Source organism: Erythrolamprus reginae, chromosome 1 (assembly GCF_031021105.1).
Source record: "Erythrolamprus reginae isolate rEryReg1 chromosome 1, rEryReg1.hap1, whole genome shotgun sequence".
Taxonomy (NCBI): domain Eukaryota; kingdom Metazoa; phylum Chordata; class Lepidosauria; order Squamata; family Dipsadidae; genus Erythrolamprus; species Erythrolamprus reginae.
Window position 1 is genome coordinate 72437837 of NC_091950.1, and position 14237 is coordinate 72452073.

At 42.4% G+C, this 14237-nt stretch overlaps 1 protein-coding gene across 2 annotated transcripts; it reads left to right on the forward strand.

Annotated features, from left to right (window-relative positions):
• Positions 1 to 6570: 6570 nt before the first annotated feature.
• On the forward strand, positions 6571 to 13261 carry CFL2 (cofilin 2). Of its 2 annotated transcripts, none has more exons than XM_070755684.1 (4): positions 6571 to 6954; positions 10044 to 10351; positions 10439 to 10515; positions 10704 to 13261. In XM_070755684.1, the coding sequence occupies exons 1-4, from the start codon at positions 6823 to 6825 to the stop codon at positions 10814 to 10816; spliced, it is 630 nt and encodes a 209-aa protein (XP_070611785.1). In that variant the 5' UTR covers positions 6571 to 6822; the 3' UTR covers positions 10817 to 13261. The 2 variants fall into 2 exon arrangements, with proteins under 2 accessions (XP_070611785.1, XP_070611794.1); XM_070755693.1 differs by having other exon boundaries at positions 6711 to 7231.
• Positions 13262 to 14237: the final 976 nt, after the last annotated feature.

Sequence of the window (14237 nt, forward strand, 5' to 3'; positions counted from 1 at the left end):
AGTGTTAATCTGTCTAGATCTTTCTGTATTTTGAGCCTGTCCTCTAGGGGGATAGCTGCCCCTGCCAGCTTGGTGTCTGAAGGCAAACTGCCCTCCCCCAGTGGGTTGACCTCTAGGGAGGCACAGAATGCCATGATTGCCACATCACTCTCCAGTAATATTTTATTCCAAATTTCAGTGCCTATAAACCTATGATTACAACAGGTGCCATCTGCAAATTTGATTAGTTCCCCTTCTACTCCCTCGTCCAGGTCATTGATTAAAATATTGAAGAGTACAGGGCCCAGAACAGAACCCTGTGGTACCCCACTGCCTACCTTCTTTCATGTGGATTTGGAACTGTTGAGGACAACTCGTTGCGTGCGGTTGGACAGCCAACTGTTTATTCATCTGCATGTGTTGTAACCTACCCCGTATATATAAAATTAAATCTTCCTTCTCAAGTGGGGAATCGTATCTGAGGGAAAATTGTTGGGCCTGCCAGGATTATAGAAGGAATGGCTAATGCAGCTATGAAGGTACAGAAATAAATAGGGCGAAAACCTTTGGAGACATCCGTTGTCAACTCATAAACCTACCTCAAAATAAGGGAAACTGGCTCATAGGGCCCAAAGTGGCTTTTTTAATTTTAGCCGTCATGATCACTAGTGGATCATATGCAGCCCAAGAGCTGCTTACTCTGTTCTAATAACTAAAATCTGGACATTTAAGATTATTATCTACTTTTAAATAATAAATTCTGAAAATAAGATGTTACAATGGTTGTTATATGGTCTGGTTTAATTACAATCAATTTATTTATTTGTTAATTTTTTATGCCACCCATCTGCTCTACAAGGAGATTCTGGGCAGGTTGCTGGTTATAAAACAAGCAAAATACACAAAATTAAAATATTAAGAACTATGCAGGTAGTCCTCAACTTACCGCAGTTCATTTAGTGACAACGGCACTAAAAAAAGTGACTTATGACCATTCTTCAGTTACCACCTTTATAGCAACCTCATGATCATGTGGTTCATACTTTTGACCATTGTTGTGTCCCAACACCTTTTGACAAGCAATATCAATGGGGAAAAACTTAACAATTGCTTTTCTAACTTATCAACCTGACTGATTAATTTACCAACTGTGGCAAAAAAGATCATAAAATAGGGCAAAACTTACATAACAAATGTCTCAACCACAGAAATGTTGCACTTAATTGTGGTTGAGGACTAGCGGAAATTTTGAGTAGTTCAGAGCAGTGTTTCCCAACCTTTTTTGAGCCGCGGCACATTATTCGTATTTTCAAAATCCTGGGGAACACTGAAGGGGGGGGGGCGGGCTAAATAAAAGTTTGGACAAAAAAAACCTCTCTCTTCCTCCCTTTCGCTCTATTTCTCCCTCTTTCTCTCTTTTCCTTCCTTCCCTTCATTCTCTCTCTCCATCCCTCTTTCTTTCTTCCTCTCTTTTTTGCTCTCTTTCTCTCTCCCTCCTTCCCTTCCTCTATGTCTTTCTCTCTCCCTTGCTTTCTCTGTCTCTCTTGCTATCTCTTTCTTGCTTTTCTCTCTCTCTCTTGCTCTCTCTCTCTCTTTCACTGTCTTGCTATATGTCTCTTTCTTTCTCTTTGCCTCTCTTGCTATCTCTCTTTCTCTCTCTGTCTCTCTTGCTATGTCTCTCTTTCTTTCTCTTTCTCTCTCTCTCTGTGCCTCTCTTGCTAAGTCTCTCCTTTTCTCTTGCTATGTCTCTCTTTCTTTTTCTCTCTCTCTGCCTCTCTTGCTATGTCTCTCTTTCTCTCTCTTTCTCTATCTCTCTTTCTCTGCCTCTCTTGCTGTCTCTCTTTCTTGCTCTGTCTCTCTTTCTCTGCCTCTCTTGCTATGTCTCTCTTTCTCTCTCTCTCTGCCTCTTATATGTCTCTCTTTCTCTCTCTCAGCTGACTGCAAGCGGGAGCCCTGACGGCGGCAGCTGGACGTGGTGCTGGACACCGTATATGCCAGGCACGCAGCGCCAGCATGTACGACGTCCAGCAGCACGTCCAACCGCCACCGTCAGGGCTCCCACTTGCAGTCAGCTGAGAGAGAGAGAGAGAGCGATCCCTCTCGCCGCCGCCATCTCCCCCGACTGCCTGCGGCCGCTGCGGCCACCCCCCCCCACTCCCATCGGACACTTGCCGGAGAGAGAGAGAGAGAGAGAGAGCGATCCCTCTCGCCTCCGCCATCTCCCCCGACTGCCTGCGGCCGCTGCGGCCCCCCCCCCGCTCCCATCGGACACTTGCCGTTGAGAGAGAGAGCGAGCGAGCGATCCCTCTCGCCGCCGCCATCTCCCCCGACTGCCTGCGGCCGCTGCGCCCCCCCCACTCCCATCGGACACTTGCCGTCGAGAGAGAGAGAGAGCGATCCCTCTCGCCGCCGCCATCTCCCCCGACTGCCTGCGGCCGCTGCGCCCCCCCTCCCATCGGACACTTGCCGTCGACGCCAGAGGAGCTCCAGCTGGGCGGGGCGCTGCCGGTACTTCCGTCCTGGGGCTCCCGCTCGCAGCTGTCCCCCGCCTCCTGCTCGATGCCGCGGTTTTCGGCGCTCTCCTGCTGGGCCCCAAAGAAAGAAGGCGGGAAAAAGGTGCGAAGAACGGAGCTCTCCTTCTTCCTGCCTTCCTTCTTTGGGGCCCAGCAGGAGAGCGCCGAAAACCGCGGCATCGAGCAGGAGGCGGGGGACAGCTGCGAGCGGGAGCCCCAGGATGGAAGCTTGGCGGCACACCTGGCCATGTCTCGCGGCACACCGGTGTGCCGCGGCACACTGGTGTGCCGCGAGACATGGCCAGGTGTGCTGCCAAGCTTCCGTCCTGGGGCTCCCGCTCGCAGCTGTCCCCCGCCTCCTGCTCGATGCCGCGGTTTTCGGTGCTCTCCTGCTGGGCCCCAAAGAAGGAAGGCAGGAAGAAGGAGAGCTCCGTTCTTCGCACCTTTTTCCCGCCTTCTTGGGAAACGCTGGTTCAGAGAACTGATAGCGGAAATTTTGAGTAGAAGCAGCAAATACCACTTCTAGCTGGCCCCAGAGTGGGGTGGGAATGGAGATTTTGCAATATTTATTTATTTATTTATTCAATTTTCATGCCGCCTTTCTCCTTAGACTCAGGGCGGCTTACATGTTAGCAATAGCACTTTTGAACAGAGCCAGCATATTGCCCCCACAATCTGGGTCCTCATTTTACCCACCTCGGAAGGATGGAAGGCTGAGTCAACCTTGAACCGGTGATGAGATTTGAACCGCTGACCTTCAGATCTACAGTCAGCTTCAGTGGCCTGCAGTACAGCACTCTACCTGCTGCGCCACCCCGGCTCATATCCTTCTCACACCCACTAAGCCACACTAACTAGTAGTAGTAAAAAAAAATTGGATTTCACCACTGGGACTACCTGTACTAAATAAGTTGAAGACTACCCGTACTAAAACCGAACTAAGAGAACTAAGTTGTAGACCAGTGATGGCGAACTTTTTTTTCCTCGGGTACCAAAAGAGCATCCGTGTGTACTATCACACATGCACGAGTGCCCACAACCATAATTCAATGTCTAGGGAGGGCAAAAACAGCTTCCCCCACTCCCCAGAGGCCTTGTGGAGGCTGGAAACAGCCTGTTTCCCAACTTTTGGTGGGCCCAGTAGGCTCGTGTTTCACCCTCACCAGGCTCCAAAGGCTTTCCTGGAGCTGGGGGAGTGTAAAAATGCCCTCCCCCATCCCTCTCTAATAGCCAAAAATGCCCTCCCAGAGCCTCTGTGTGAGCCAAAAATCAGCTAGCTGGCACACACCCTTGCCATAGGTTTGCCATCACTGATGTCTTTTTATCCTGGCAGCCATCTCCAGCAATGAGCAAGCCTCAGGGCTCCAGGCCAGCTGGTAAAGTCAGGTTTTGATACCATTCTGGAAAGCCAGAATGGAGGGGACAGTTCTTACTTCCAGTGGTAGAATGTTCCACAGGGATGGGGTCAGAAAAGGCTCTTCTCCTTGACACCTCCTGCTTCCATTACTTGACAGACAAGGTCCATAGCCATAGTCCTCAGAGAGGGGCGGCATAAAAGTCCAATCAATCAATCAATCAATCAATCAATAGTAGGCCTCTTTCACTGGCACAAGAGATGTAGGACTATCCCATCAGAAAACGACAGCTCCTCAGAATTATCTTAATCACTACAATAAATATAAGTGTTCTTTTTTTCTCACTATATAATCAGTATCTTCTTTCTTGTGATATATATGTTTTTTTGTTTCATTATTTAAAAAAATTGAAATTAAAAAAACATGGACATTTAAGCTGTTTCATTTAAAAGGAAATTTCTTACAAAAATATTCATCATGTGGTATAAACGGTCTAATGTTTACCTAATTAAATATTTTTCACCTGAAATTAGTTTTGAATCTTGGCACTGACCAGTCAGCTATTGTTTCTGGACTCCCTTTAGATTGGAAAAACCAGATTAGTCAGAGCTATGCATTAGGATTCCCAAAACACTGTAACTCTAACTTATATGTAATTCCTTGAGAATAAAAGTAATATCTTGTAGAAAAATTATCAAAATATATATTTATGGAGATTCTCAATCATTCAGGTCATGCTTGTCCCAAAGGTGCTTTTTCCAAAAGGCTACTGGACTGAACACCTGAAATTTCTTGGATGAGAAGCTAAATGTTTTCAAAGATAAACCCAAGAAAGTCCAGTTGCTTTTTGGAAAAAGCACCTCTGGAAGAGCAGAATGTATATTTTATTAAAAGGCAATCACCTGCTTCATGTTATTCAATATACAACTTCAACCTATAGCTTCAATAAACTCCTACTTTTCACACAAATCTCAATGTCATCTACCTTTCCTATATTTAAAAATATGGTCTTTTTAATCATAAGACTAAATTCCACAGTACAATATTTTATTTCAGCTAATATATAACATTATTGTATCATCTTTTAAATATCTTTTTGGTCAATCTTGAGCAATTTTTAAAGTTCTTGAGCTAACGTTAACATGAAATATATTAGGATTCTTGAAAAGAATGTAAATCTCATTGTAACCAATGTCAAACTGTAGAACTAGTTTTTTCATGGTACTTTCACTGAAACACTCGTGTTCTGATACCTCTTGATAATTTTCTACATTTATCTGTAATTTACAATAAGATATTGATTTTCCATATAAAATGCTGAAAATTTTTTTCTGTATTGAACGCCTAAAAAAACAGTACTGAAAATAATATTCAGTTTTGATGGGCAAGCACATGGCAATTCTCAAAATATTAGAACAGATGCTTTATTATCTTCTTACACTGATACAAAGGAAGTTCTGATTTGTCTTTTTCATCAAGAATGCATTTATTACTAAATTGTCCTTGTTTGTGGAGAAGGAAGTAGGCTCTGTCACTCACATTCCATTCCACTTAGCCTTGCTGTGAAAATTATTCCTCTCACAGCCTCGAGTGCCTTCCCCTTTCATCAGCTTTGTTATCCAACTGCTTCTACAGCCTAATTCTCAAGACCCCTATGAGCTTCTGATGGTGACTGCATGACAAGTGAACCCACCAACTGGCCAAACGTATGTTGTGTGAACGCAGCATCTGCTTAATTTAGAAGTCTGCATGTGGTGTGAATTCATAAAAGTTAATTAATTAAATAAACTATGGTAAAATTAACAGTGGATAAGCATGCCCAGGAGTGTTGTTCAGCAAATGAATCTCTCACACATAACTATACTATACGATTCAGGACACCTAATCATAACAACAGAGTTGGATGGGACCTTGGAGGTCTTCTAGTCCAACCCCCTGCTTAGGCAGGAAACCTTACACTACTTCAGACAGATGATTATCCAACATATTCTTTAAAACTTCCAGTGTTGGAGCACTCACAACTTCTGGAGGCAAGCTGTTCCACTGATCAATTGTTCTAACAGTCAGGAAATTTCTCCTTAGTTCTAAGTTACTTCTCTCCTTGTTTAGTTTCCACCCATTGCTTCTTGTTCTACCTTCAGGTGCTTTGGAGAATAGCTTGACTCCTTCTTCTTTATGGCAACCCCTGAGATATCAGAACACTGCTATCATGTCTCCCCTGGTCCTTCTTTTCATCAAACTACCTTGTAGCCTTCTTCCATTTTGTCTCCTGAGTTTTGGTATCTATTCTTCTTTAGCTGAACCAGGCACCCCACTCCTGATCTAGGTGCTGTCGCTGTAAAACCCTTTTAAATTGGTCTTGGATTTTCCCCATTGAAAAAGCCGCAGGGTCAAACACAAACACTACACTGCTGCCCGTGAAACACGAACAACTCGTCCCCGTTCGGCTCTTTCTCTTGTTCCCATCCTTCGCCCTCCCTCTTGTATCAGGCGGCGGCCCTTCGGCTGCGACAGATTCGTCTTGGATTTATCTTTGCCCGCTTCCTTGGCATAACAAGGCGGCCCAACCTCGGCAGGTGCGCTCAGAGAAGCTCGGCGGGGAAGCGGCGCCAGGGGCAACTGCTCTGAAGTCGCCGCCGCCTCTCAGCCATCTCCTTCCAGGACCCGGCGCGGAAGCTCCAAGAGCAGAGAGCCCTTGCAGCCACACAAAGGGAGCCAAGCCCGTCAGAGGACCGGGTGGCCGAGAGGGGCGGTTGGCCCGCTATCCGCGGGAGGAGCCCAAAAGTGCGGCAGAAACCCGCTTCATCTGCCGCGCCCCGCGTAACTGAAAAGCGCAAAGGCGGCTGAGGAAACCCGCAGAGGCGGGGTGGGGGACTGCAAAAGGCAACGGCCGACGCCCGCACCCACGCTCCGGTGCTGGCCAGCTGGGACGGCGGCGGGATGGCGTGGGCCAAGACAGGGCCAAGCAGGAGAGGATGCCCCGCTGGGATGTAATGCGGAGCGGCAGGGACTCCTCCCCTTCAGGAAGGCCGGGGTGTGTGTGGTACACTGTCCCTCTCACCCCCGAAGCGCCCTTTTTGGCGAAGTCCTCGCGTCAAAAAAAGGCGGTGAGCTCTCCGTCTTTCTCCCCCCTCCCCATTTTGGCTTCTCCGCAGGGCTGGGCAGGGCCTGGAGCACGTGGTGAGGGAAGGCGAAGCCCATGTGACCGGCCTCCCTCTCCCCTCGAGCCCCCCGCCGCTCGCCTCTCTTCTGCCCGCCTTGCCTTCTCCGCGGTGGGCTCTCCGTACGCGTCAGTCCGACTCCGCTCCCACAAGCGTTACAAGCGGCCGGCGCCATCGCCACCCCTGCCCTCCCCCCGCGCCTCCACCCAGCCCGGGCACCATGGTAAGAGCGCGGAGCAACCTGCCGCGCGCCTCGAGCGCTCTCCGCTCGCCCTGCCGCCGGAATGACGGAACCCAGGCTCCCCGAGGGCGAGAGGGGCGACGAGAGCCCCGTGGCGGCGCCTGGCAGCCATTTTAGTCTAATTTTAGCCTGGGCTGAGGGGGTGGCAGCGGAGGACGACCCCCCCTCCCAGCGCAGGCCGCGGAGGAGGCCAGGGGGCGCCGGGGGTAGGGCGGCTGGCCGTCCCCGAGAGAAGGGGGAAAGGGAGCGCCGCTGAAGGAGGCTTTGCCCCCTCGGAGGGTCCTTGAAGAAACGCTCTTCCCCGACCGGAACGCTTTCCGCGGAGAGAAGCAGGAAAAATATCCGGGAGCGACGCGATTCGTGCTTGGTTTCCTTCCCGTTTAGGTGTAGTGGGCAAGGTTTTTCCCCTAAAAATAGCAGCAGTGTGTGGAGTCCCTTTGGAGTCACGGAACGGGACCCATGAAGCGGGGCTGGCTGTTCCCCTCCGCCGGTTCGCCTTGCCCTCTCAAAGGAGAGGACTGGGGCAGAAGTAACGCAGCGGGGCGGATAGGATGAAACCGAGCCTCCCCGTTGCTTGGAAAGGCTTCATTTCATTCGTTTTCCCTTTTTTATTGGCGTGTAATGCGGGAATTAAAAGGTGGGGGGGCTGGTTGACTCCATCATTTGTAGATTTGTGAGAAGAGGTGAATACAGTATTCCTTCTTCTATATAAGGGAGAACAGACTTTGCAAAATGACTTGGGCTTCTCCTCACCTCCACCCCCACCTCCTGCACAAAAGAGAGAGCGAGAGCCAGAGAGAGAGAGAGCCAGAGAGAGAGAGAGAGAGAGAGAGAGAGAGAGAGAGAGAGAGAGAGAGAGAGAGAAACGAATATTATCCGTGCTTTGGTCTCCTTTTAGGTGTGGAAATATACCTCTGTCAGATCCTTTGCATGACTTCCATCTTATAATGGCAGGTCTACTCGCACATTATGTGTGATAGAGATGCAGCTTTCTTTTTGCCTAACTGGGGGGGAAAAACACACACCCCGCTGTCTTTTAACTGAAAGGCAGGTGTGATGGAATGACGCATAGCTGGGTTTTCCCCTTCCCCTCCGTTGTGGCACTAGATTAGAACATGGGATAAAACCATTATTTTCCTTTGTTAGAATGGCTTTAATTAATCTGAATGTTGGGGCAGAAGGAAGCACCCACCCTCATGAGAAAGCTGAGTGCAGTAGTATATACCATTCACGGCGGCGTATGGATATTGCTTATATTTAAGGAGTTGCTCAACTGCTTAAATATGGGGAAGAGTGTCATCTTTACTCTTTTAATCTATCCCAGAGAACACTGCCTATTAGAGCCTGCCCACTGCCAGTATGTGGCTGAAAATCCAACAGAAAGGCAGGAATGTCCTGATTGTATTTGAATGACATTATTATACAGCTGTTCCTCTTGGTGCTAGATAGCATGTGCACACAAAAGGCTCGATTTTCTTCTAACAGTAGAGAAGGAAAATGGCAAAGGTTGTCATTCTGTAAAAGGGAACACTGAGATAACTCTTATATTTTGTTTAGAGAATAGTGCTTGGGGTTTGGCTATATGAGTAAATAACTGAATTGTTTTTGTGTAATAAAACATCAACTAAAAACATTTAACCATGTATTTATTTGTGCGTTAAAGGCAAACTTGAATAAAAACCAACTTCAGCTTGTGCTGTTACTTTTCCGGATGCACTCATGAATCACTAGTAGTTGATGTTAAAGGTTAAAGTTTATTTAATCTGGAAGATCCAAGTTCAAACCTACCTTCAACCACAAAAACTCCTTAGGTTGCTTTGAAGCAGAGTCTATTTTTCAGATATTTTTTTCTCGCCCCAAGAGATGAAAGTTATAGGGAAAACTGCAAAAAGGGAAGTGCTCTGTGTTCCTTGCTGTATTCAATAAAAGGTAGTAAAATCTAAAGTCTAATTTCTGTGCAGGGGTTTGTTAAAATGAGATTTCTGCTAGTTGGATTTATTTCTCACGGTTTGGGGTGTTATTTATATATTAAAATTGTGCTGTGTGGTTGCTGTCCACTAGGCTCATTCCAGCATAATATTTAATACTACGGTAAATGGTGCTAGATAGCATAAAAGTCCAATCAATCAATCAATAAATAAATAAATAAATAAATAAATAAAATAAATTGAGAAAATTTCATAGATCTTTCCTGCAAATTTTGTATCCTCATTTCATTCACTGAAATTGAATGAAAGCTAGAAAAAAATATGGCTTTAAATAACTATGACTTTAAGGAACATATCCTCTTAGTCAGATGGTGTGACTTACATTCTATTAAGCATGACTCTTGCAAGGTTTAGGAAGGTTCAGTGTAATTGTAAATTCTGTCCTTGGTTATTGTATCCTGTAGTGATTTCAGTATATACAGAGTAGTATTAACTAAAATGTAAATACATAACATAAACACAACACAAGATACATTTATTCTGTCTCCTGAACAAAACTAGAATATTCAGGTATTATAGTATTAGGGGGAAAGCCTCTATAATATTAGGACCATTTCCTTGGATACTAACATTTCTTTGAATTTGATAGGAATTAATCATAGATAACTGTAGAAAATGTTAGTAAATATTGAACACCCAGAGTGTTCAAAATGTACCAAATGTCACTGGGGACCAAGTTACAAGATTCTCACAGCTTGATTCTATCCCTGGAGGTAAATATTTCTGAATTCAGTAGGGCTGCTATTCAAATGTCTGTCTTCAAATTCAGTTTATATTAATAAGTATTATTTCAATTTGTTTTATAGGCTTCTGGGGTAACAGTGAATGATGAAGTTATCAAGGTTTTCAATGATATGAAAGTACGGAAATCTTCAACATCGGAAGAGATTAAAAAAAGAAAGAAAGCAGTTCTTTTCTGTTTAAGTCCTGACAAAAAGCAAATAATTGTAGAAGAAGCAAAGCAGATATTAGTTGGTGACGTTGGTGTGACAGTCGAGGACCCTTATATAGCCTTTGTGAAGCTGTTACCGCTGAATGATTGCCGATATGCTTTGTATGATGCAACATATGAAACAAAGGAATCTAAAAAGGAAGATCTGGTATTTATATTCTGGTGTGTAAGTCAAATGATTACTATTAAAAACACAGTTGACTTTCCAAGATTTAGTGTTGAATTAACCAATTTTCCTCTTCTCTGCAGGGCCCCAGAAAATGCCCCTTTAAAATCAAAGATGATCTACGCAAGCTCTAAAGATGCCATTAAAAAGAAATTTACAGGTATGAGTAGAAAACATGTCATAAGACAATTTTGAATGTATAGCAGTTGCATTCAGACTAATCTCTCACTTAAATTTCTGCTGAAGGAAGCAGATAGATTTCTATATATTCATTATTTTTCAGCAACTTTATAAACAAAATCCTTGCCATTAAAATACAGAACATGCATTTTCATTTGTGTTTTCCAGGTATTAAGCACGAATGGCAGGTAAATGGTTATGAAGATATTAAAGATCGTTCAACACTGGGAGACAAACTAGGAGGCAACGTGGTAGTTTCACTTGAAGGAAAACCCTTATAAAAGGACAGGCATGTGCCATCTGGAGCTTCCATTTTGCAGCTCATTGAGTTGGAATAATACTAATTCCTTTTTTGGCCCCATCTTCCCAGAACCCAAATACTGAAAGAAGACATCATTAACAGTCTACAAATGACCATCTTTAGACTATTTTTTAAACCTGGTAGTTTTACGTAGGATCCATGGAATGCCTTCCATATATTTTAGCCCAAACTGTAGGCATTTCTTGCAAATGTGTACAATGAATGTGATTGTTGATGTGGATAGTCTAGCCAAGCAAAAAGAAAAGGTTTAAGTTAATTGATTGCCTTTAAACTCTTGTCCAATGATCACATGAGACTCTATTCAGTTTTACTTTACAGTTGCACTTGCAATTCCATGACGCTCTTGTGCATTCAGACACCTCACATGCCTTTATAAGCCTATTTTTTGTGACATGGCAGCACATAACACTATGCATTTTAAGCACTTTTTGTAATATGTTTGATTTCTTCTTCCATCTCCCTAGAATGCCAATTAATGTATGGAATTTTGTCATCAGTATCTTGTATCATGGTTCTCATTTCTGTTAAACTAAACATGCCTTTTTGTTTTTTCCCCCATGAAATATATGCTACTGAACAGGAGTAGGAATTGTTTACCATGCAGATCTTGCAACTTAAATATATTTTGGGAAGTATCATTCAAAATGGCAATTGATAAAGGAACTGTAAATGTAACTGTGATTTGAAATCAAATATCAGATCTCCATACTGCAATAAAACCTGTAGCTTACTACAGAAAACCCCTTTATTTTCATGGGGCTATATACAAACATATACAAATACATTTTGTATCACTTCCTATCCCTCTAGTATATATTCCACTTCAATAACTAATCTATTACATTGAGATTTTGCTCTTACAATGATTTGAGTATGCAACCTTCCTTCCCAAGTCTATAGTTGCTTTAATATGTTTCATTATTAGGAAACAATTAATCCAGCAACTTATCCTGTTTCAGAAAAAAACTTACAAGAAAAATTATTAGCTAACCTAAAATGTTATTTCAGGATACTTTCCCAGTTTTGTGTTAGTTTAGTATTTCATGTTCTATTTTTTTGTCTAGTCATAGGGCAGCTGTTTTCCAGTTAACTTTTGTACAAATAGGTCTGAAAGCTTTTGCTGCTACTAAGTCTTGCATCAGGAGCATTTGGCTAAAAGCCAGACACTACACTCCATATAGAGAATTTGATCTGCTCTGTACGAGCAGTCCTCCGTTAGCCAAAGCTATTTATGGCAAACACATGCTTTTGTATCTTGTCATCAGTTCTCCACAAATGGCAAAACTGGACAGGGTTCTATTGGTATGCATAAAGGAACTTTGTTAAGCAGCCAGTCGCTGTTGAAGTATGCATACCACTAGAAGGAATGTATTCATCAAAGGACAAAAATTTAAAACAGTTGCAATTTCTTAACAGAAGATGCCAGAGAATACAAATAATTTTTAATCAGATTTAAAATTGTTTTAAGACCCTTTGAGGGAAGAAATAAAATAATTGGATGACAAATATTACTCAGTTCTACAGATTGTTACTGTGGAACTCGGACTATTTCAAGCTTTCAGCTGTCTCCAGCTTATTGCCAGTGAAATGTATATCTTTTCGAGTACTGTCTGAACTTCATGGTAGCATTCAAGCTATGCATAGTATTGACAGATTTTAACAGTTTTGCAGCAAAAAGAAAATTTATTTATAGGAAATGTTAATAAGAATTAAGTTTACAAAACGTTTCTTGGATGTATTATGATGTGCACTTAAAAAGTTCTGGCTGGTATAAAAACCTACTTTTGTTCAGTTCTTAGCTCGGTCTGCAATTTCAAATGTTTTAAAATGAGTGTTAATTAAAAAAAACAACTGTCTAGATTGCAATGTTTATCCCATATCAAGTGTAAAGCACTATTTTTAATTCATGGAATCTTCTTCAAGTAATATACCACTGCCTATTATGAAAAATGGATCTCTTCACTCTTCAGAACTGAATATCGAAGAGAACATAAACATTTGACTCAAACTATGTATTCCCTTAAAAGTTTATACCAATTTATGTTAAACCAGAAATGATTTATGTGTATCACGTATGAAACCCTCCATAATTCAAATTTTGTTTACAACTGAAAAACAGTACTGAGATTGATTTCAGTGCTATAACTTGCTTTTTAAAATGCTGCTACCAATCTACTGCTTGGACAATAAAACAAATGAAAGACAGCTGGCACGTGTTCCCCAGGGTTCATCAGCTGTTGTTTTCTGTCATGCAAAAAGATGAAGGCTTCATTGTGACTTAAAGGTTGAAGAAAACTTCACAATCTGAGCATCTTGCATGCTTCCCATCACTGGTGGGCATTAGGAATTTGCTTCAGTTATTTTACGGATAAAGAAATGTTAAATAAAAGTTTTCATGACTGTACTGAGAGTCTCCGCAGATACTGCATTTTTTTTTCCTTTAAAAACCTTGAAAATGAGCAAGTTTGGCTTAAAATATTGAATACGTAACAATATAGCGTGGATTGATATAAAATGAAACAGAAAATTGCAAAAGGTAAAAAAAATAAATACAGAAACTAAGAATGACTTTGGTAACAACCTTCAATAATGCCTTTAAGTTGATGTCAGATGCTGTTTGTTCTTCTGACATAATGAATCTTAATTTAAACTGCCAGTTTTCATTAGCTGAAACTTTTTCCCATTTTAGGATACAGTTCTGAGCCCATTAATGTGGGGGGTATGGCTCATTGAAATCAACCTTGATTTTGGGATAGCACTTGTTATTGGAGACAAATCAAAGCAATCCAGTAATGTGACAATCCTATCAAAGTGATTAGAGGCTTGATTTAATTTATAAAGGATCGAGTTAAAATTGGATACAACGTGCCAGAAAGCAAGAGTCTGCGGAGAGGGACGGCATACAAATCCAATAAATAATAATAATAATAATAATAATAATAATAATAATAATTATTATTATTATTATTATTATTATTATTAAGAGTGCTGGATAAGGAAGAATTATAAAAACACAATGAAGCAAATGTGAAACTTAAAAGGATTTTTTTTTGCTGATAGGATTGTTTTGATATATATTTTTATCTCTCTGAACAGATGGCTTCTCTCTTATTATTGATCTTAGAATAAAAGATGAGATTTTTAAAATATTGCCAATAAATGTCAGGAAGGTGGATATAAAAAGCACTGAGGTGTTAAAATGTGTTTTTTTGTTTCATTTACTGATTGATTAATTACTAATCTTTACACTGTAAGCTCTCCTATAGCTACTGGTAGTAGCAAATATATTAATTGTACCTTAACTCCAATATTGTTTCAATTATGTATCCAATTTTCATGTTAAAATGAAGAAAGCAAATAGTGGATCTGCTTTGTTGATA